Raw genomic sequence first — 25,733 nt, forward strand, 5'->3', positions numbered from 1 at the left:
GCCGTCCATATTGCTGTAATCCTCTCCCTATTAGACATATACATTTAAGCCATGGGCATCCCCAAATTTATTGGTTCAGGTCTAGTACTGAATCACGGGTCTGATTTAGTCAAACCCCAACTTCTACTTGGAAACAAAATTAACATTATCATTAAAAAAATTATATATATATATATATATATATATATATATATATATAAAGTTGCAGGGTTTTTTTTTTTACCCCTCCTCACATAACATTCTTGAATAATATTTTTTATTTTACTTTCTTTGGTTTTTTTTCTAATCTATATATTTTTTTAATTTAAATTTTATCTTTTAATAATAGATTTTGTGAGGATTAAGTTACATAATTTTTTATAATTTACTTGTTACAAGGTTTATTGGAGATCATAGATTTGACGAATTAACTCGATTGATTTTAGTTTTTTTTCTTATAATTTCATCTTTTAAAATTGAATTGATAAGGAATTAGAGTTCATGATTTTATTTTGATTTGTTTTCTATGATGTTATCTTCATCTCAGGACTCGGGTCATGGGTTTGGCGGGTTGACCCAAGTTTTTTTTGCTCTTTTTTTAGTTGTTTTTTTTAATTTCATCTTTAATATTGGGATGATGAAGAATTGAGTTTCATAATTTATTTTAATTTACTTTTCAATGAGTTATCTCAGTTTTATGACTCGATTCTCGAGTTTAGAAGGTTAACTCGAGATGACTCGAGTTATTTATATGAATATTTTTTTAATTGATTTTTTTTTCAGCCTCATATTTCAATATTTATTGGAAATTGAGCTTTTTAATTTGTCTTGATTTGATTTATATGGGGTTATCATAATCTTACAACTTGTATGCGGATTAATCCAAATCGGTCCAATATATTATTTTTTAAATATTTATTAAAAAAATTAATCCTAAATATTTATTTTTCACTGATTATCCAGTTTGTCTTTGAAACCAAGTCACATCGAATCAATTCTCATATAGTTTATTTTGTTCTAACTTACATGTAGATTGATTTTTCTAACTTACATGTGGATTGATAGATTAACTCGACCTGACATGAATCGATTCAATATGTTATTATCTTAATGATTATTAAAAAATTAATCTTGTATATTTATTTTGAGTTAAATTACCGATTATCTTGGTTGTTTTTTAAATACAACTAAACAACTGAGTAATATTATATTAATTTTTACATTGTTTAAATTTTTTTATTGAAAAAATATTAACAATACCAAGATATATTTTTACATTAAAAAAAATTAATTCAACATAGAACAATCCTTGAACTCTTTTAAGTAGTCAAGTATTCTCGTAACTCCTTTCGAATAGGGACGTGGCCTCACAAGGGAAATGTTGCGTTGAAGATGGTCTACACAAATGCTTATGGGCATTTCAACCATCCAACAACCATCCCTTGCACTAAAAGTAAGAATCTAATTCCTGAGTTGGCTGATTGTATTTTTATATTTATTTGGGTGTTTAGAAAATATTAAATTAATATTCTTTATGTTTTCATAATTTTATATGATGGTATAAAAAAATTAAAAATATATTTTTAAGAACATTTGATGGTGTAAGATGCGTCACCTGCATTTCACAATTTCAGCTACTTCATTTATTTATTTTAAGAAAAAGAGACATTGGTCCAAAGTTTTATTTTATGAATAACCTTGTCGGGTAGCAAGCGTCTTCTCTCTCCAATTATATAGAGGTCCCGATCGCTGATTAATAGTGTCCCCGTCGACAATCACAGTGGCCGTAATCGGCGGGGAAAAGAACAATCACAAGGGCATGGCAAACAGCAACTGCCCAAGTGGGGTGGGGGACCTGAGAAAACCTCCACATTGAGCAAATTACTGACAAAAGCTCTTATAAATTCCGTGGAAGGAAAAGCTGCTTTTGATATTACCCGAAAAACACCTTTTCTTTTTGAAACCCCACCAGGCCACTTCCAGCTCCGGCTCTTACCAGGAAAGCAACTTCTCTCTCTTGTAAACTTCCATGACCATAAAAAGAAACAAGAACCAGCTCTCATAAAAGCAACAAAGAATCACTAAAAAATAAAAAATCTAAAGGAGACAGGGTGACGGAGAGAACTGAAAAGGAGATGTACTTGTCATCATCATTCTTCGCTGATCAAGCGTTACCACATTTGCGTTAAAAGATAACAAAAGAGAAGGCAATACACAAGGCCAGATCAGGATCTAACAGGCCATAACACCCTTTCTCACATAGTAGTAATTCACAGTTATATGTTAGAAATAAAAAGAGAAGAAAAATAAAAAAGTCCTCAAAATTGTTCCTTTCCTCTATGTCCTCGGACATGAGCCATCTTCAAACCATACATACAAGCTCCTTCTCTTTCAGGGCTCTTCATCTATGGACAAAAACCACCATCAAACCATAGTAGTATTTTGTATTTTGCTTTTCTTTTTTATGTAGAGGAAATATATACTTCTTTTAGGTTAAAATAAACTCCTTTTTCTTTTGCTATTTCATTTTTAACCCGCAGCAACAGTGCCCGCACGAGAAGAGTAGTCCTGAGCTTTAGTAGGGGACGTGGATTTCTTCTGGTCATTTTTCCTTAATGCTTTCATAGATGAAGAGAGATTCCAGTTCTTCTCTTTGGCTTCATCTATATCTATTTGCTCTTGTCTACACTCTTCACTACAGAACGGCATGTCTCCTCTGAAAAAGATCATAAACACCCATCAGAATCCAACTCTTAACCTCTAGCTCCACGATATGTTAGAGATTACAAGGAAAAACCGAAATCAAAATTTAGCCACCTCTAATTAACCCCAGATGATGTTCATGTACCAAAATAGAGTTTTTCTACGAATAACTTGCATGTCACCCAATAATTGACAGACGGTCTTGCAGGTTATATTAGATTCAAACTAAAAGTTCTTTTTTTTAAATCAACAGTGACTATAAGTGAAAAAAGTTCCTAACCTGTACATGAAGATGTCTCTGTTGTCACCAAGTGGCTTCTTACAAAGGAAACAAGCTTCCAAGAAGTGGGGTTGGTGATCGTCAAATCTAGAGTCACAAAACCTTGCCGACCTTGGAGAAGGCACCAGAGATGACAGGTTCCTGAAACTACATCTTCTCGCATAACAAAGAGACCTGGAAAAGAATGGGTGATGGTTCCCTGAAAACCCAGCACCCATATCTGCAAGAGAGGCTAAGCCATCATCTTCCTCTGTGAAACAAGGCCTTTTAGAAGATTGAAAAACCATGAGTACTATTGGTATTGAAATAATAATATTGTTCCAAGGTAATTTGCTGCTTTGGGTTTTCTCCTCCTATTGTTCAAGTTTCTCGAGAGAGAGAGAGGGGGAGACGAGCGAGTGAAGGAAGGAAGGAAGGAAGCAGTGGCTTTATTAGATGAGTGGGTGAAGGGGAATGGCCAGTTTTTTAAAGCATAGGAGAGAAGGGGTGAGGTATAAACAACGGCAGGCGGAAAAGAATCCGTGCAAATGAATCTATTGGCTCGAAAATACCTGCATCTCCAAGTACAGTTGATTTTTTTATTTTTTAGTTACAAAACCTATGGATCAATTGGCCCTGTTTGATCACTTAATTACGAAAGTGTTATTTTCTCTAACTTGCTGGTATATTGAACAACCGGTGGTTTTGTAATTTTCATCAAGATGAAGGGGAAAAGCTCTTTGGGGCCCTAAAAAAGCCCTCCCACGGAACCCCATCAGCGACCAACGTTGTAACGCCAATATTTGAGACAGCAACGCTCATGCATTGCGCGTTAACGTAACGTTCACAGTCTCCTCAGTCAAGGGCTTGTTCTTTGTATGGACTTCATTGTTGAATCAAAGAAAGCATGAATTTTGACTGAAAGCATTGAATTATTTTAACTACCTCTATGCATGTGATGGTTAACTTTTGTAACCATGAAGTTCTGATTCTCTGTGTTTCTCTTTTTGTTTATTATTTTGGAAATTGAATTAGCATATGAAAGGTATCATCAAATGAAGTCCAATTGTGATCTTTCGATAAATATATTTCAAGATTTCCGTGGTTTAATTCATTGTTCGCGGGCATTTTTTTAATACAAAAAATTAAGTGTTTTAATATTTTTTTTAATAGAAAAGAAATCTTAATTATGAATTCTAGATATAATGCATATTAGATAATATTTTTATTAAACATTGATATTATGACATATTAGATGATATTTTTTAAAAAATATTAAAACGACGACATATTGGATTGACTTGGGTTAACTTAATAAATTTGTAACCCGGATTGCTAGACCGTGATAACCGTATAAAAAGTAATCTAATATAAATTATAAAGATCAATTTCTAATCAATTCAATATTGAATTTTAAAAAATATAAAAAAATACCATAGTCAACTCATGTTAACCTATCAAAACTTTACGAAGTCTAATTTCCAACCCCCGATGTTAAATGATGAAATAAAAAAAAAAACAAATAGTATCTTTTAAAAAAAAACAAAGAAACTCAAGTCAAGTTGGGCTAATCTATTAAACTTGTGTCCGAGTCATGAGATTAATATGACTTCATAAAAAGTAAATAAAAAATTATAAAACTCAATTTTTAATAGATTCAATGTTAAACTTAAAATTAAGAAGAAGAAAAACTAAATCAACGAGACCATGATTACTTCACATAAATTAAATTAAGAAAATTAAGAATTCTAATTCCCAAACAACCTCATATTCGTTGATGAAATTAAAAAGAAAAAAACACTAAATAAAAAAGAAGAATATTGAGTTGTTGAAAAGTGAAATTGAAAAACAAATATTCAATTAAGAAATGACATCTCGGGTGGATTGTGGTTGTTTTTGTTGTCTTTTTTTTAATTATTTTTTTTATTTTATCATTCAACATTTGACTGCTTAAAAATCAAACTTTGTAGTTTTTCTTGATTTTCTTTGTATGGACTTATTTCAATCTCATTATCTAAGTTGCGAGTTTACACGAGTTGTCTCAAGTAGTATTTTTTTCTTTTTTAATTTAATATATTTTTTTATTTTCATCATTTAATATTGAGTTCATTTGAAATTGGTCTCATAATTTATTTTGATTTTCTTTCTATAGGGTTATCACGATATCATGACATGGGTTGCAAATTTGACTAGTTAGCAAGGATGGATCCAATATATCATCGTCTCAATACTTTTTAAAAAATATCTTTTAATATGTCATTGTGTCAATATTTTTTAATATATATATTGAGTTCATGAATAAAAAAAAAATTATTAGAAAACATGTTAGCAATGCTTGCATATTTTTTCTTATATTAAAATGATTAATTTGACTCGCAACATAGTACACGATCATTCTAGTGTATTTCTAAGGTTTGTGTTGGTTTTCATAGCTACAAGCTTTAGTTACACCCTGAGGATTATAAAAAATGTAAAAAATAAATAAGATTTGTTCTATGCTCTTGTTCTTGTTTGAAATCATAATTCAAATAGAATGGATTGATTTTTTATTATGTGTGTATATCATAGTTATTAAACCCGACTTGAAGATCGATCCAACCAAGTGGTCGGATCTCAAATGGCACGGGTCAACCTGAAAAAATTAAAAAAATATATATCTTGGGTTCTAATATCACACAAGGAAAAGTTAAGAAACAATCCGTGTAGATTTAAGTTATAAAACAAAATCCAAGGCATGAAATGTAATATTGTTATCCAACATCGAAAAGTTAATAAACAATTCACGTGGATATATGCTATTAAAAATGTGAGGCATGAGGTGTAGTATAATTATCTTATATTCAGAAATTAATAAACAATTCATGTGGATATATGTTATTAAAAATGCGAGGCATGAAATGTAGTATATTTATCTTATATCGAAAAGTTAATAAACAATTCATATGGATATAGACTATATATATTTATCTTATATTAAAAAATTAAAAAACAATTTATGTGGATATAGGTTATAAAATAATGTGAGGCACGGGGTGCAGTATAGTTATCTTATATTAAAAAATTAAGAAACAATTTATATGGAGGTGCAATATAAAAAAGAAATGTGAGACATGAAGTGTAATATAATTATCTCATATCAAAAAGTTAATAAACAATCAATGTTGATATATGTTATATATAGTTATCTCATACCGAGAAATTAAAAAATAATTAATATAGATATAGACTATATAAAAAAGAAATGTGAGACACCATGTATAATATAGTTATCTCATGTCAAAAAGTTAATAAAAATCCACGTGGATGTAAACTATATGGAGTTACTCCACATTGAAAAAATAAAAAAAATCAATGTGAATATATAAGATGTGAAATATATTATAATTATTTTATATTAAAAAGTTATTAAATAATCTATATGAATCTAGGTTATAAAAAAAATATGGGATAAAACAGCTATCCCACGTAAAAAAAAATAGAAGTTAAAAAACAATTTATTTAAATATACACTATATATATATATAATTATATCTCAAGTTTGGAGTGGACCAGGTACATCACCTTATTTTGTCCAATTGCACCTTAAGGGTTTTTATGGTATGAGATCAGGCCAAGTCCTCCAGTCGTCCGGGTCAACTCGCCGTCTGGCCAGGTTTCATAATTATGGTGCCTCGTAGTAGATTCCGTGGCTTTCCACGCGCTAGGGGGTGCAAGTACGAGGAGCCATGGTCAAGTGCCACAAATAAGACGTTGTACACTTGTGTCGTACTCCCATCACCTCTTCCAAAACCCACGGTTTCATACCACCCACCTTCCCTTCCGCTCACATCACCTGCTCTTGCTCTGGCCCCACCTATTCTTTTGTCCTTTTCATCCTCCTCTTCTTTTCACAAACCCCGGGACCCACTAAAGACCCCTCCCTAAACCATCAACGGTGGATCCCACACCCACCCATGCTTTTCCATGATGATGGTGTTGGTTAGACGAGAGAGAGAGAGAGAGCGCCCTTTCTGGCCTTTTGTGTTGAAGACAAAGGTGAAACGGGAGTTCACCGAATGAAAAAAATATCTTTAGCCCAACCATCCCACGTCCCTATTTAAGTTATTACTTTTGTAAAAATAAATTAAAACAAAAAGTGAAAGATAACTCTCTTTTCAACTCAATGTTTTTTTTTTAAATTAATAGTAAATACTCAAGTTTATATATACTTTAATTAATCTAATAAGTTTTTTAATTAACTTAATAAATTTTAAAATTAACAATAATATAAGTAGTTAATAACTCTAAAATAACTCAAACTTATAATAAAAAATTTAAAATTTAACTAGTTAACTACTGCTTCTCAGTATTTTCAACTCAATTTTTTTTGTATGCATTTTAAATGTATTCACAAGAGAGCACATCAAGGAAAGAAAAGTATTTCGTTAATTCATTTTTGAAATGCTAATTTAATTAATTGTCATATCTTATTTAGAGGATGCATAATTAAACAATACTTGCAAACATACCATTTGCATTAATTCTGCCATAATATAATACCCAATTACCCATTATAATAATCCTGTACAACACCATAGAATCTTTCACATGCAGTCTTCTTCCCTCGATGATGATCAAGATCCTCGCATATTAAACTAGTACAATGGATTAAAAAAATAATTATATTTCGTATATACGTGCGTGGCAAATTATTGTGGAGGACAAGATGCCAGTACGTGTTAGGAAATGAAGGACCTTCCTTTTCTTGACTCTTCTAGTAAAGGCGCAAAAGGACAAAATAAGCTAGAGCTCAGATCGAGTATTATAGGACACTGCACATGCTACAGAAATCAATATATTAACGCGAACGGCTCGTATTACGAGGTTTTTGTTTCCCCAACCACGGGCCCCTGCCCTTGAATCACGGGAAACCAGCCACTCTGCCCGTATTTTGGTGAATAGCTGTACACTATACACGTGTGGTGTGGTGCACGGCACCACCGTGGCCCCTAGGTGCATTGCCGTCGTGCCACGAGATAGCTACATCGCGTAATTAATCCAGGGCGATACCTCCGGTTGTTTTTATCAAGAGGTGTTCGGAGTACTTATTTATTGAAATAGTTGAAAATATATTAAAATAATTTATTTTTCATATTATAACACCAAACTAATAAAAGAAAAATAATTTAAAATAAAAAAACTCCAATTTTCTGAAAAAATCCAATTGAAACGGGCCAACAACTCTTACTGTGTTAGGAAGACTGTACGTGTGTACTCTTGATGCCTTATACTGTACTACCGCTGCCGGCCTAGGCACGAGGCCCTTGCTAGGAGGGTGACTAGCGAAAAAGTTTTTTAGGGTCTGATTCTTCTTGCCACGTCCTTCACTCGTTTGTAATTGGAGCAAGGGCGTCCGGCTAGCTGTTTGGTCGCCAGGAGAAAAAAAATATCTCATATATTAGATAAAATAAAATAGAATAAAATAAAAGGAATAAATCTCGATTTATTCTTCAAACTTTAACTTTAATTTTAACTTGATACAGTTGCAGTGATTTTGAAAGTATAGCAATAATTATTTTTTTTATTTGAAATATATTAAAAATATATATTTTTTAAAAAATATTTTTATATCAACACATTAAAATAATCTAAATAAAATAAAAAAAATTTAAGTAAAAAAAATTTTAAAAATCAATTTTTTAAAATATAAAAATAAACACACTCTCAAACTAGCTGGAAGTTTAGCCAAATAAAAAGAATGCATAAAATTTCGGGTATGGACGCCTTTTATTTGTTTGAATGATTTGAATAAGAGCCCTTTTTCTTTATGAAGAAGAACAGAAACTCTTTAAATTGGCGCGGCAGACCATGTCAGGGGGGAGACGTACCATCGTTTTTTTTTTAAGTTTATCATGCATGTCTCCGGACCACCAACTCGAACATATCTCAATTATTTTTATAAATTTTAAAGTTAATAATTATATAAATTTCCAATAGCCATCATATAAATAACTATAAAATTCGAATCTGAAACCATAAATAAAACAAACATTTTAATTCCAAATTTTTACCACTTAACCACCACATGAAGGATTAATTGTATTGCAAATTAAGTGGCCATTTGGTGTAGGGTGTAAGAAAATTTTAATTTTTTAATTTTAAATTAATTTTTTCTAGTATTTTTTAAATTGTTTTAATATATTAATATTAAAAATAAAAAATATTATTTTAATATATTTTAAATAAAAAACATTTTAAAACTATTATTCAGGGTAGTTCAACGGACCCGCATCGATAAAGTAACCAACATTTCCCTAATGTCAAATGTCAACATTCCCAACCATTTATTGCAGCTGCGGCACCACAATATATGATATTTTTGTTTAAAAATATATTAAATAATTTAATTCAATTATTTTTACATTAATATATTAGAATCATTAAAAAAATCACTTTAATATTTTTTTTACTGTATATGTAATTGACCGGGATATTTCATTTCTATACACTAAATGATCATTTGATTAATTCTCGAGAAAAATATAATTTTCAGAATGCTATTCTTTATCTTTAGAAGAATTGCTACAGTGAAATATATAAAGTGTGGTGGTATTCATGGTGGTACGAGATATAATTTGCTCTGAATTGCTATATTAAAATTACTTTTTTATTTTTGAATGAAAAAAAAAACCTTTGAGAGTAGGGTATTATGATATTTTCCATTTGTTCCCTGGTTATTAAAAGATTGTTATGGTATGTTAATTTTTTAAAAAAATCTTGTATGATAAAAATACAATTTTATCCTTGATGTCAATAAAATTTAGAGTTGTTGATAAATATTTTTTTAAAAAACTTTTATAGGCTTTTAAATAGTAAAAAAATTCATGCTGTTTGCTAAGGGTTTTTGTAGTGGTCCTGATTTTTTCTGTAACAATTTATTTTCAATTCAATCAGTCGATCAAATTGACGGGGCCCAATAATTTGGTTGACTAGTTCCTCCAGTAGTTTTAAAATTTCTCTTATTGGACAATTAAATGATCGACCGGTTCCATCGACCAATCGAGACAATAGCAATTTTAATTGTTCATTTCATTAACCAATTGACTGCATCAATCGGCAAATCCAACCGGTTTACCAACCGAAATAGAACTGGTTCCATCGACTAATTGAGACAATAACGATTTTAACTGTTCATTTCATTAACCAATCGACCGAATCAATTGGCAAACCCAATCAGTCGATGGGCTGAAGCATAATTATAATTCACATCATTGTCCATAGTTCAACTATCTTAGACTTTATCTCACAGTATCATTGTAACAATAATTTCATGTCGGCTCAATATAACATCTAATTAAATATATAACATATTAATTACAGGGAATAGGAGTTGATATATAACCTATCATGTATAAATAAAAGTGAATTTATCTATAAACAAAAGTTAAGAGTTCATGTTTACATTCATTAAACAAAATAATATTATCTTTTGAAATGCAAATAATAAACCAACTGTGTATGATCAAAAGGTAAAGTAAGTTTATAGGACCTAGTGTGAATGTGATGACCTAAAAGGTGAAACATTCAATGCATTATCTAAGGAATAACTAATGAATAGTTCACAACATTATATAATATAATTAAATTTTCTTTTTTGTTTCGTGATCATTCTTATTCTGATATTTACATTAAATACCATAATATATTTAATTACCTGTGACCCAGGCCTACTAAACGAGGTTGATATCAATTCGAAATTGATATTATTAATCATTACCTTTATCATGATTAAATGGGCATGCTAATATCAATCCATCAAGTGTCATTAGTTACCAGTTCATTAGATAATTAATTGAATTTCAGGTAAATACCAATACCAATGATTATTATTGATATCATTAATCTCTCATGCAAGAAACAACAAATCAATTAAGGTTAATGTTGATGCCAATGATCCTTATTGACATTATTAGTTTCTCATTTTGAAAATAACTAATCAAGTTCAGGTAAATGCCGATATCAATGATTCTCATTGATATCATTAGTCTTCTATACCGGGAATGACTAATCAAGTTCATATAAATATCAATATTAATAATTTTTATTGGTATCATTAATCTCTTATATTGAGAACAACTAATCAAATTCTTAATTCTTTTATTTCTTTCTCCACCAAGTTACTTATTTCATGATGCCACTTTAGTAGACATTTTTTTGTCGCACATGATATCTCATCTTTTGCTATGGACTGTGGTATGATTGTAGTAGTATTCATTATCAACACATGATAATTCATCTTCATTAATTGTTTTTTTCAAAGTCTTTGAAACCCCCTGTATATATTTTGTTTCTTGTTTCATTCTTAATCCTCTTATAAAATTTATTATATGTTCGGCTTTACATAATTTTTTTTAAGATGTGGGTTTATTCAATCAGTTTCATTTGTATTTGTGTTTCTATTATATTTTATTGATTTGAATAAATAAGTTTAGTAAACACAATCGAGTAAAAATCTTAGTTTGTATAATTGAATATCTTAATTTATATTTATCTCTTAATTTTTTGAATTTTTCTTTTAGTTATTGTTAGTGATTTTTTTTTGTTTATTTATATAGATTGTTATCGATACTTGTATAGATTTTTAATTTACACTTTATATTTTTTTATGTAAAAAATATATAAAGACAACCTACATACCCAGCATTTTTTCTTAATTTTTTTTTATAATCTGTGATAAAATACGGATTAAATAGCTTTTTGTGTATAAAAATTTAGTATATATAAAGTAAATCATTCGTGATTCTTGTTGTTCTGTCTGCGTTGTTCATTGATTGAGAGAATAATTGGTAAAAAATCAGTAAATATATTTGACTGATTGCCCAACGATGTGAGCGTCGATCCTTATTCATATTAAAAAATCATCTTAACCAAGTAATTTAATTTAAATTGCGATGCTGCAACTAAAAGGTGTTGGAGGCTTGGAGCTGAGTTCTGGCTTTGAGAATTTGTCGAGCTGAGTTCACTGCTGGCTAACGGGAGTGGTGGTTGAACAGCCAGAATACAGAGCAGGGTCACAGTCAAGCTGTAGGCCTAAAGGAGGCAGCAGTAGCGTAGACATGTAAGTATTGCTTTTAAAGTATGTCTCGTGGGATTTTTGCAAAATAAGGAACCCGAACGCTCGCCCTGCTCCCAAATCTAGGAGCCATGCACTGTCCCACGCTGTGTACCGCCCTCACATGGGACGAATCATGTGTTCATGCTAGTGAAAGCTAGCACCATGATTAGTCTTTGTATGATAAATATAATATATATACATTTCAGAGATTTTTTAAGCACAGAAAGATACATATATGTAGAGGTTTTTAAAGTGCGATTTGATTCTCCGGAAATAATTGTACTTCCAAGCGACAATGACTACACTTTAAAATCATGATTTGATTCTTTGGAAATAATTATGCTTTGAACCTACACTCTCCATTTTTTATTAAAAGAACTTTAATCGCATGCTTAACAATCGTGTGTGTGACCCTCCAGTTAAATCAGGTGTGCCTGGGCCGTCTAATCTCATCACTTGATTGATTGTATGCACTCGGTGATAAATATTTCCTGTTTTTGTTGAAAGAATATCAGGAAATTATTGGAATTTGTTTTAATATAAACCATGGTGAATATACACATTCCAGGTTAAATTTAAAGTGTGATCTAATCATTTTTAGGGTTAAAATTTTATTACAAATTGTTCACTAACAAAAATTCATTAATATAAAATATTAAAATAAGTAAAATAAATTATGGGTGAAAAAAATAGATATTAAAGAAACCTGAATTTACATATTCATATAAAACCTTATACCCTATATTTCATATGAAAAAAAAATAAAAAAATTTTTCTTATAATTTATATCATAAGAAGTTGAATAGTTATAAATAAACTGAAAAAAGTAGTATGAGTTTAATCCATGCACATGCCTCGAGCTAATGCATGAGCATGGGCTAAAGTCTTAGGCCTTAGGCTTCAAGTTCTAGGTCTTGGGACATAAGCTCGATTTTAGTTTTTAATTTATTTTAGATTTAGATTTGATTTTATTATAAAATAATTTTTTTGTCCTCTAAAAAGTTTTTTTTTACCAGATCATGAATAAAAAATCGAATTAAAAGTCAGAACAATTGGTCGTTTACACCTTGATAAACAATTTTCAAAGGATGGTTTTAGAAGCTTAAAACTATCAGGTTTTTATTTCTTTTTATGGCTGGTGATTAAGTTAAAATGATGGAAGTTAATCCTGGTAATTAGGAGTGGAAAGTGAGATATTTGCACACTCTGTAAGCATCTCTAGTATTCCTCTATTCTTTTCAACTTATTTTTCCTCGAGTTTCTCTTAGCTTTTTGTTATTTTTTTACTCTATTCTAAAGCTTAAGTTTTAGGTTTTTTTTTTTAAAGAGAGGTTTTAGGTTTTTTTTTATAAGAGATGTTTTTTGATACCAACAATTTTTTTTTGATTTATAGGATTAAAATTTTAAAATATTATTATTATTATTATTATATTAAAATTAGTGTTCGAACTAACTTGAATGTATCTCAATAAATCTTAAAAGGTTTTAAAATTAGTAACCATACAAGTTTCCAGAAATTCCAAGAAAGGTCCTGATATTTGTGAAAAATCTCTAAAATTTATGAAAGTAATTCTAAAATTTATAAAATTCCATTGTATAATCTTTAATAAGTAAAATAATATTTCACTAGTTGAACTACACTTTTTGAGTTTTTAAAATAATTTTTATTTTTGATTTACGTGAATGTCCGGGGCAGCTTGCGCACACAACGACTAATCCCACGACCTACTGAACACTTTGCAAACTCAGTGAGTATATAAGACACCGCAGGAGTGACAGACATACATATAAGAACTCAAACCCAGAAGCAATGGAAAAAAACAAGTCCCTCCCACCGCGAGGCCAATGTTGATTGTTACACTTGTTTGCACGAAGTCACGGGAATAAAATTTCAAAAACAAGTGACATATGACAGCATATTACTAGCTTTACAATAATTATACTCTGGTTTGATATTATATTTTTCTATATGATAGTATGTAGGGGTGTTCAAAACCCAGTTGAGTATGGTTTGGGCCAAAAGATCCAACCGAATAAGGTCTTCTAATTTCTAAAAGATTTGTCTCGGACCGAACCGACTAGGTTCGGTTCAGGCCGGTCCTTCCACTTTGAAATCCGAAAAACCCAAAACCATCTTCATTGTCGACATCAACAACCATCCTTCACTTCCACTCCTTTCACAACAGCCAAACCAGAATCAACCACCCGCTACACCAGGCTGTGACAACCTCTATTCTCCTCCACATGCTACAAACACAAACCACTTCACCACTACCATCGTCTCCCACCACTACAACCTTCATCACCGTTGATCGCTATCATAACCATTACCTCCCTCATCCTCTCTCCTCCATACCCGAACCAGTCACTCACACCCACAGCTCCATCTACCACCGAAACAAGCTCCAGTAGCACTACAAGAGGCGATAACATAAAAGCTGGCCAGCAGCCCCTCTACAATAGATGCTATCAGAACACCCTCAACATGGCCAGCCTTTGGATTCTCTCAACCAAAAAGCTCGTACCAGCCCCCCCAATCACACCAAAAGCTAACCTAAATATATATATATATATATATATATATATATATATATATATATATATATATATGAAAACTAGATCTATATTCGAAAAAGGAGGAAAAAGAGAAGAAGAAACAATAGGAAAAAAGGAAAAAACAAGTTAAGATATTATGGGTTTCCTGCCGGCCATATTTGACTGATGGCACACAGTGGGGAGAAAAATGTGTTCTTTTGTTTTGTTTTCTTGCTTTCTATAGAGAGGCTAGAACTTCTCTCTCTAAAAAACCAGATTTTTAAGCTTTTATTTATCAAGCTTTCTTTTCAAATTTCTCAGTTCGGGTTTTTTTTTTTTTTATATAGATGGTTTAATTGCAGTTGAACTGGTTCACTTGGTTTCAACTTTCCAGAACCAGAACTGAATCGAACTGATTTGTCTTGTTTTTAATTCAGCTTTTTTTCTGGTTAATTAGTTTTTTTAACACCCCTAATAATATGCGTGTGTGTTAGGATTCAAGCATGCAATTTTGCTTTAAATGCCTGAAATTTACGTTAAGTTTCTCATTTAATTTTATTATAAGATTATCTTAATTATACACAATTACATGATATATAAACTAAACAATTGTGATCTCCAAGTATAGTCTATAGCTCTCAAATTAACAAAGAATAAGTTAAAGGTAGCACCTAACTAGTGATAATGGATGGGCAGAAATTGGGTGTGGTAACTAGAGATATTATGTTCAAGTTACAATTACTAATATTTATTTTTCGTCATAAGCAAGGGAAAACCCCTAAATGATTTTAATTTATTTGAAATAAAATGATTTATTTTATTAATATAGATGTTTGAATCAGTTTATACATATTTTAATTAATTTTATGAGTAAATAATTATGATATTTGTAACCATAATGTTATAACTTAAAACTAAAGAAAAAGAAAAAAAATGATTTTCTTTCTACTTTCGTTGCAAAAGCTAAGATGCTCGTTGTTATGGAGTGACGTGGCATGTTTAGACTCTAAGAGCAAAATCCATAGAAATTACTTTTGCTTGCTTAAAACCATGGAAGAAGGAGAGCATCTTTCTAATGAAGAAAGTTGAGAATCGTAAAGGAATTCTGTGAATGCCGTGAAAAGAATAACGATCCCTTTCAATAAACAAAATGGGGAGGAAAGAAATTATTGAACACTACCTGCCCTGGACACAGTGCCTACTGCGTGCTTCCCATCTCTCAAAGCTTTTATTTTATATTTTTTTTTCTGATATTCACACGTCAAAAATAAAATAAAAAGAAATGGGCTTATCGGGATCGTCTCAAGCTTCCACTAAACTAATTCCACGTATTCTTTTATTATATTATTTGGGAGCGATTTCTAATAATATTAAAAAAATCAATTTGATGCTGTGATTTTACACCTTTTGATGGGTGTTCGGTTGCTGTTATTCCACGTGGCATGTAAGGCAGTGCTGGCCTCCTGCCGATTTATTTTCTTTTCTCAGAGGGCGGTGAAGATACGGTTCCAAATAAGAACGAAATACGAGGCAGCTTTGCACGTGGAGTTGATTTACCCTCCCACGTGTGTCTCCTGGGAACCGAGCATGTCTTAGAACGTGAAGCCTCTCCACTTTCAGAAATTCTTTAACTCCATTGTTTTCCTTTTCCCTTTCCATTTTTTTAATGATTCAACTTTTATTATTTGACATTTCAAATAAAATAAAATAAAATAATATTCCTTTCTTGATTACGTTTTTTCTTAGGCTTGTAGTCATAATCATAACTATTTAAGAATACTTTTTCTACATAAATAATAAAAATTTGAATTCATGTCACAGGTCAATAAAATAAAATCTAAGAATTATATTTTTAATTATTGATCCCAATTCAAAGCCAAGGGAGGCAATCGAACCTCTATATGAGAAAGGAGTTGAATATGTTAATAGATAATATATTATTCCCTCTACATTGAAATATTGGTCTTGCATCGGAAACAATAAAAATTTATTTTTGAATTTGAATTTGAAAAAAAAAACTAGAATCTGGTTGCTTGTTCATGAAGATGAATAATATGATAACTTTTATTTGATTAAATATATCAATTAAAGTTTTTATCATTTTGTGTACTGAATTAATATTATAAGTGTTAAAGTTCAAGTACTCTGCTTCAAACGATTTAATTACGTAATTTTGTTTTAAAAGAACTTTTGAATACAACATAATATATATATATATATTAACGTTGATGTCCAGGTTAGTTTGTATGTACTTTGACTAATTTCATAAGTCTTGAAATTAATAACCATGTAAATCTTCAATGACCATAAAATTTATAAAACTTGAATTAATAATCACTTAGAAATAAATTTAGAGCTTGATCAATCCCTCAATGTCATAAAATTCTACTCAGACTTACACAACTAATATAAAGGCTTTATAATTATTGAATAAGCTTTTCGTGTGATAGTTATTTTTTAGCTCGACTCAAAATTTAATTATAAATATGTTTAGTTAGATTTTTTTATTTTAATAAAAAAATTATTTAAAATCAAGGAAAAAATTTAAATTAATTAAAAATAAAACCTATAAACTTCCATCTCATGGCTTCCACTTATACCATCTCTTTTCATTTAAAAAAGCAGCACATTTCTATCATAAGTTTTTTTTAAATTAAAAATAACTTTTAAATATGGATCAAAGTAAAAAATATTTATTTTGTAAGAAAAAGAAAACCTAGAATTTTCCAATCATCAAGGACAACTTCCATCAAAGGCTTGGTCTGGCTCGTGCTAGGAACAATAAACTTCGTGGGAAAAATTATTTTCTCTTGATCACTTAACGAGAATGAACATAAAGGCAACATCATTGCATTGGGCCTACTTTGCCGAATCCCCTCGTCATGCAACCCCTAGGCCACAATCTCGTCATGCAGTCCGTCAGGCCGTATGTATAAAAGCCTAGATTCGGCCTAAGGTTTAGCCCGAGGATAGGCTGTGTGGACGGTGTGGTCCTGATCAGAAAAATTTAGCCTCAATGGGATCCGTGGAGCCCAACTTACGAGCATGTCTACTGTGAAGCTCGAGTTCGCAGCCACCGCAGTAGATACTGGCGAGATGGTTATTGACTTTAAACTTGCACGTAGTACCGAAGTCTCAAAAATACCATATTATTGTTTTTCAAGTAGAATGAATATTATTAATTTGTCACAGAAAAATCCTTGTTTTAAGGCAGAGATTAAGGTTGACGCAGCAAATCGAATATGAGATATTGAAAGGTAATTTCTTCATTATCATTCATGTTATTTTGTTTATTAGTCTCACCTGTTTTCTTGGTACAGACATGGCACGTGAAAGGAAAATCATGGAAGGTGGTGATCGAGCTTCAATTATTTTCATTATTAATATTTTGAAAGCAAATTCAGAGGCTCCCCCCCAATCCATGACAGTGAGGGATGGCCCCTAGCTCGTGGTGCTTAACCTACCAGCCGAGGGGACATCATTTAACTTGTTGCTGAATCCATTGGGCATGTTCAAGAAAGAAACAAATAAGATGTTACCACCTAACATGAAATAAAGAAGAAATATGTCATCCAGCTTGCCAGTTGCTAGTGATCAAAGGATTGTTAGCATGATGAATCACGCTGGTTTTGCAATTCTTTTGTATGGTCAAGCTGGAACTGTCCCAGGCATCATGTCGAGGGCCCTTTTCCTTTCATCCCTCGAACAATAGCCATTTTTCTTACATGCATGTGAAGGAACTACCGAGTGTACCTCTGGTCCCAATCGTATAATTGTGAAAGCGTCAGGACCTTGTTATTCTAAGTGTTGAGAGGGTTACACAGTGTAATTACAGAATGGAAAACACATACTCAAATGTCTGAACCACCATTAGACTTCCAAGTGTTTTCAAGAGATTTTCGCACTTTTTTTTCTTATATCTTTCAGTTTCTTTCAATGTATACATCTTTCAGTTTCTTCCTCTGTAATAGTAGTTTTGGACTTGGCCTTTGCCATGATCGGCGGACAGTACAACCTCACTTTAATTAAATCCAACATTATGATCCCCTCTCATATATTTATTTATTGAACTTTGACTTAATCATAAATTGCCCTACACTACTCCACTCGGAAATACGAAGATGAATATTGCATTCTTATCTTTGATTATGACATTTGAATTTTGATAATAGATCATATAATCCATCTTCGTCAAGCTGTGATCGTCTGATGGCACCAAATAAACACTGATTTCGAAGGAGTTGGACAGCTGATGCTACAGCTGATTGAGCTGGCAATTTCATGTCTTAATAACCTTTCTAAATGTCGATGGGAACAAGACAATTTGCTAAAAATAACGGGCCTTTAATTAGCATAGCTCGTGATATAGAGGTTTCCTTCTGACTTGTGTCCACCACATTTCTTTTCATTGATGCCTCTTGGTGAAAGTCTTTTGTGATTGAGTTTGGGAAAAATAATGGAGTATGGAAAGGACACAACGATGGAAACTTCCTAGCGACTATCTTAAATTCCTTAGTCTACGAAAATTTGTCTTTTACATGCATGGTTTTAGCTAATTCATTTGATTTTAATGTTAATGGAAATATCCATGCGCGATGAATAAATTTATTTTAAAATTAACTATGGATAATATATAATACATCCATCTTTTCAGTCGGACTAGAGACAAATTATTTATACAGAAGATAACAAGTGTAGTAAATAGATCATTTCCACCCAGCTGTACCATGTAATGTAATAACTCAATATGTACGATCACAATAATCGTCGTAGTGATGATGACAGAGATGGCAATGACCGATCGAACACGTTATACATTTGATTGTATTTGCTTTTGTTGTAAGAAAACTCGACTCTATATATAAAGGCTGTTGCCAAAAGTTGAGGTGGCCATAACTGGTGGAAGCAGATATGTTTTGGATTTCTTTTGAACCGAGCCTGAACGAGACAGTCTTGCACCTTATAATGGAGTTGGGTTTACCTTAGCCTGCTAGTAGTGGAGATAATGGCCAGCATTGGTCCCATCAGATCGATAAGCGTCGTCCATTACGGAGTGATACAAGCCCTCTGAAAACTCCAGCTTTGTATGATTCCAAACAGAGAGAGGCCATTTATCCCATGATTGTTTACACGAGGCACTCCAGTAGATGCTAAAGCTTTAGATACAACTACAATGGCATGAGCTCACCTGCCATTCACTACGATGAGTGAATGATTGTTTTTATGCTCTAATTTGTTTTTTTAAGTGGTGTAAAGATAGTAATTTAATTTCTATCAATTTCACATTAACAAAATTATTGTCTTTCTTTGACATTAGCTCATGTGCTCGTAAAAGGGGGTAAATTATATTACATGGTCCCTCTAGTATTGGAAATTGGTCATATTAGCTCTTGTAGTTCAATGTTGGTTATGTAGAACCTTAAATATTTTTAATTATAGGTGATGCATTGTCCTTACATCCATGTTTGTCACTAATAGTGTGAGAATTAAAGGCTGAGGATGTTGGGGAAATAAAAGAAAAGAGGAAAAAATAATTCATAAACCAAAATTGAGTTTTCACTCGAAAAATTAATATGTAGCTTGGAGTTCAATGTTGGTTATGTAGAACCTTACATATTTTTTTATAAATCTTTGCTTATATATTTGATTTATAGCTTGGAGATGAATGTGCTGGCCTTGCTTGATTTTTAAAAGGTAGAAGATGAAGGGCATTTTAGGTTTTCGTTGAAGAATGGATCTAGCATTTTTATTTATGAGTGACTGTTACAATTATTGATGACAATTTAAGAGCGGAGTGAATTGCTATAGAAAAAGTAAAGGAAGATAAAGGGAGATAGATTCGTTTTAGATCATAACTAGAAAGGTGCCCAGTATTATTATTACGTCGGTCGGATTAAGTTTTTTTTAATATAAAAAAATAATGATAAGATAGAGCAAATATTAAAAAAAAAATAAAAAAAATAAGACTCAAGTTATTGACTTGAATACATTCATTAAGTTTAGATAATTTAATAATATAATAAAAAAATATCGATAGTAAATTAAGTAATAATTATTATAAAAAAAAGATTTACTAATATCATACTTGGGAGGGGAAAAAAAATTAGTTAAAGACTTACACCTTCACTCTATCATGAACACCACCCCACCACAATAAGAAACTCACAGAAATGATTCTATAGCAAACGTGAAAGGTTGCACGACGACACCAAAAAATATCACAAGCGCTGTCAGAATAACGATTTGAAAAGTAAACCAAACAAAATATTATGACGTGACCATTTCATGTTTATATTCAATATTTAATTTAATTTAATTCAAAAAAGTTTTTTTTAGAGTTAACCCATGCCATTTTCAAAATCAGTGAAAAATCCTATAGAAAGAAAGTAAAAAAACAATGGAGCCCAATCTCTAATTAAATAAATTTTCAAGGATGAAATTGAAAAAAATATGAGTTTTGAAAAGAAAAAAAAATAAGGAAATCCGGGCAAATCTCCTAAACTTAGGTTAATCTTCCAAACTTGCAACCTGTTAAATTCTAGACTCAGGCTCAATAAAGAAGCTCAATTATCAACAAATTTAATATTAAAAGATGAAACTAGAAAAAATATCAATTTAAAAATTTCTCCAAAGTTAAAAAAAAATAGCAATCAAAAGAATGATGATCAAATTTGATAGGTAAAAAAATTAAAGTAGAATGATAAAAAAAATAAATTTTAAAATGATCTCAAATAAAACAAATAACAATCAAAATAATGAGAACCAAATATGACATATGAAAAATTTAAAGAGGATGAAATTAAAAAAAAACTCTAATTTTATAAATTATTTCATATAAAATAAATAGTAATTAAAAGAACAAGGACTAATGCTTAAGGAAAAACAAATTGAAGTGCTGGTTTGAAAATTTAGAGGATTAGATGCAGAAATTAAGGAGGAGAGAGAAAAAATAAATAAAAAAATGATCATCAGCGCCAAATTAGAGATTTATTGACCACACACATTGTCTAGGCATGAAGGTGGCACCAAGACGATTTGAATGCCATCCTAAAAGCTAGTGTTTGGCCACCGGTCGATGCAGCATACGTTGCTTAAAAAGCAAAATGACTATCTACGATATGACATGATGTGTCAATCATTTTTTTAATAATATTTATATTTATTAAATTACCAAATAGCTTTTAAGTGAATTTGATTAAAACAAAAAAACCATAATAAAAAGATGAGAACACTCTTGGAGGCAGGTTAAATAATCTTTACTTTTAAGGATAATTGAGGTAAAAGAATGATGTTATTGATAAAAATATAGGTTGTAATTGTATAAATTTATTCTACTACAAACTTGAATTTTTTTGAATCTAAATCCCGGTTTTTAAAAGCCCTTTGGATCTTGACTAATTTGATCAAGCCGGGTTGATCCAATAAGAGATAAAGTTCTCCCTGCAATTATGTGCTCTATGCATACATAAAGCTCAAACTTAAAACCTTATCTAAGAGGAGGAACAAGTATCGAACCATTTAAATCAACCAGCCACTTGAACCAACTACAGTTGTTCGAACAAACTTGAACTGCATAGAAGAATGTAACTAACAAGTAAAAAATTTTAATAAATTTTATCAGTTACACACAAAATCCAAGCTCTTAACAAATTAATCTTTTCAACGTTATTGTGATGGACTCACTCCACTTGATTACTGTCTTATGTAGGGAAGCACCTGCTTGTGGTTTTCAAGTTTTGAATCCTTACACAGCGCCAACATAGAAGAAAAGTCAATCAACACCACGTTCCTCCATTTTATTGACAGGCATCATTTATCCGAGCAATTTTCTTCTCTTTCTTGCTTTATTTATTTTTTATTTTTTATGTGTAGACGGGCATCTTGACAAAAGGAAAGGGAGCCGTGGCTTCTCACCTAACAGAACTGAGAGAAAAGAAAAGGCCAAGATTTGTACCGAAAAGCATGCCTGTAAGCAATAGCAGAGTACCAAAAAATGGGAGCCAGATTGATCTTTAATGTCTCGTGTTTTTTCAAAGTGCCATTCATTACACATAATAGCAAGGGCCCCGTGCACAACACCGCATTCTTTTCCAGGTAATCAGCTGGATATGGTGCTGGGTTTAGTTGGTATTTTGCAGGGCAGATAGATTTGTTGGTTTCCATTATCAGTTGCTGTAATCATCAATGCTAGTACCTTCTCCCAGTTCAAGATATGATTCCACTTACTGACGTGCATATCTTTTTCAAGAGAATTTCAAGATTGAATCCGACAATTCCTTTTTCCAGTTCACACAATGCGCTCATGAGACTGATATCTGCCTGCATAAACAAAGAATATTTGCCCAAAAATATTTATTTTTCTTAATTCAGAAAAGAAAATGATACTGGTTCCTATAATGGGTCTCTCTTTTTATCATCATATCGATGAAATTCTATTTTTGATGGCATAAGCTTTTTTTTGTACAGGACTACATCGTTCTCAATGCCTAAAGTCAAGGAATTTACAGAATATGTGGATTAATTTGCCTGTCTAATCAACCAGTCACCACACACATCTACTGTTGTAACTAATGAAATATTGTCCAAAAATAAAAATAAAATACATAAACCATTTCAAGCTCAAAAAGCCTGTTATAAACATCCACGAGATGAATATTAAAAAACAACCATTGTAGAACACGCGTCCATGATGGATGATGATACATTTAATATTGGCCAAGATTTTTCGGTGACAGATATCATACATCGATGTAGCTCGACTGCGCTGATAAATGGTGTCACAGACTACACATGAGATTGAGACTGAACAGGGATAATTGCAGCATGGAGACGAGGGCAGTTTGTCTTCCACTTTAATTGATTGAAAATGAAAGAGGTCATTGAAAAATTAAAGCAAACGCTCCTATCAATGGTGTTTCGTTGCTCTTGAGTATTTTTTTTATTATTAATTAGGATGTTTGAACTAATTTACATGTATTTTAATTAATCTCATAAATTTTTAAGTTAATAATTATATAAACTTTTAATAACACTAATTAATAATTTTTATAAAATAAATTTATAACATCCTCCCAGGTTTCATGAGTAATTTCATGAGATGCATCATGTCCCTGTCGTACGTTATCTTTACTTTCAAAACTTGGCGACCAAATTCATTCCAGGATTAACTTCTTTAACTTGATCCCGTGCACATTTATATTAGAGATCATCTATCTCTAGTATGCTGTAGCAATGTGCTTATTTTTGTATTATTCTTCTTGACGCAGTGGGCTAATCATGAGATAATGGGGCATCCTATATATATATATATATATGATTGCATTATGCATATGATATCTTGTCATGCCTTGCTACTCCAGTAACAGCCTGCTTGAGACTGAGGGATCTTGCTTGATTTGTTTAAGTAATTCTGGAAACCAATCAATTTAAAACGTACGATTAAGCCCATGTTTGGCAAACTTAAGTCGAAATCAAAGTTTAAACTTTTCTGGGTATAGGTAATTTAAATTTGTTTGCTCTGTTGCTACTCTCCTCTGGATGATCATGCAGGCAAAATTACTGCAAAACACAAATAAGTTAGTCTTTAGTCATGGTCCGGATAGCATGTGACACTGGAAGTAAAAGATCCATCTCGTGTTGCTTATCAACATGTGTATGTGTTGCAGTGTTGGTCAAGCGAAAAGGCTGCCATAATCTTTCATTCTTCAACTTGTTAGTGGAATAGCTAGAGAGCCATTCACTAATCCGGAGAAAGAATCTCTCAGACTTGATAGGAAGGAAAAATAAAAAAAAATCCTGCCTGAATATGATGACATGTTTTCCGAACTGGGAAGGCATAAAATCCAGGGAAATAAAGTTAGAAGGTCTCGTGTCCCTTACTGGATTGAAAGGAATCTGGTCAGGAATACACTACAGATTAGGTGCACTCTAAGAACATCACAGCTATAAACGTGAGACCTCCTGCTTTCTGAAACAGTCCGTCTAAATATAGTACAGATGATTTCACCTAGATACATATAGGTGCATTGAATGTGTTGTAATGGTAAATGGCCACATGATCTCAATATAAAGATTCCAGCTTATCTGCAAGCTAAACAGTAAGAAGTTGCAAAATAAAATATGATTAGATTTGGATTTAATTAAGATCCCATCTCCGTTCATGCTTCTTACTATGAAAATGGATTAAATCCTACGCTTGTTTCTGAATCCAAACAAGACAAAGTTTCTGTCTTTTCTTTGTTTTCCATGTCCATCACAATGTGGGATAACTATTCAGGTAAGCTATCAGCCAAGCCAATCTCCAAACTTCTAATTGAGATCTCTTGGCGCACAAGTAATTGGTCAGCTATTTTGGCTTCCAAGAAACAAGATGCACGTTTGCTTATGCACTAATTATAAAATAGAAGGGTGCTTTGATTAAAAGATTAGCCAGTTGGAGGAAGAAGCATTTCTTGAGGCTGTGGTTATAAAGCAGAATTCTTATAGCAAGCAAATGTCTTCTTAACTAAGGGAGAATCATATACAGCAAATAAAAAAGTGTTAAATCCATCCTACTTCTTCTTGAGGAAACAACATCATGTGAGACTGATGAAATGTGAAAGACGTTATGTCCCCCGACCACATTTCCTCTAAATTGTGGTCTTTTTTTTGCTTGTTCTCTCATATGAGTGATAATTTAGCATGTTGATGGCTAATTTTAGATTGGGATTTTACATGAGCAAATATTTTCTTCAACTCAAAAGGGTTCCATAGAATCTCAATCTCCCATCTATTTAATGTTTCATTTGTCTTGCAGGAAAAAGAAAAAACAAAAAAAAAAAAAACAGAGGATATCGCGGGCCAAGCTGCTGGAGGGTTAATATCTTTAAAGTTCCGTTCTCTGCCCCCCACCTATGAGATGGGTTCCTTGGCCCAGCATTGTAACAGTTTGACGATTACATAGTCGTTGTACTATTGGATATCTCCGGCGGCGGTCAAAGAAGGTTCTTTCTTACCCTCAAATTAGGGTTCTTACTAAATTTACTGGCGTGAATAAATTTAAAAAATATACTAAGCGCCGAACCTTTTTTTTTTTTTGACATCGCACGTCTTGAATATTTAGTGAACCATTTGTATATAAGTTGTTAATCCACAATCAATTTGATAGTTTACTTAGTTGAGTTG

At 31.7% G+C, this 25,733-nt stretch overlaps 1 protein-coding gene across 1 annotated transcript; it reads right to left on the reverse strand.

The window, feature by feature from the left end:
- Positions 1 to 2,096: 2,096 nt before the first annotated feature.
- On the reverse strand, positions 2,097 to 3,505 carry LOC133700524 (FCS-Like Zinc finger 2-like). Its single transcript, XM_062124088.1, has 2 exons — positions 2,963 to 3,505; positions 2,097 to 2,695 (listed from the first exon to the last, which is right to left on the reverse strand). The coding sequence occupies exons 1-2, from the start codon at positions 3,247 to 3,249 to the stop codon at positions 2,509 to 2,511; spliced, it is 474 nt and encodes a 157-aa protein (XP_061980072.1). The 5' UTR covers positions 3,250 to 3,505; the 3' UTR covers positions 2,097 to 2,508.
- Positions 3,506 to 25,733: the final 22,228 nt, after the last annotated feature.

The sequence above is a fragment of the Populus nigra genome, chromosome 8 (assembly GCF_951802175.1).
Source record: "Populus nigra chromosome 8, ddPopNigr1.1, whole genome shotgun sequence".
Lineage (NCBI taxonomy): Eukaryota > Viridiplantae > Streptophyta > Magnoliopsida > Malpighiales > Salicaceae > Populus > Populus nigra.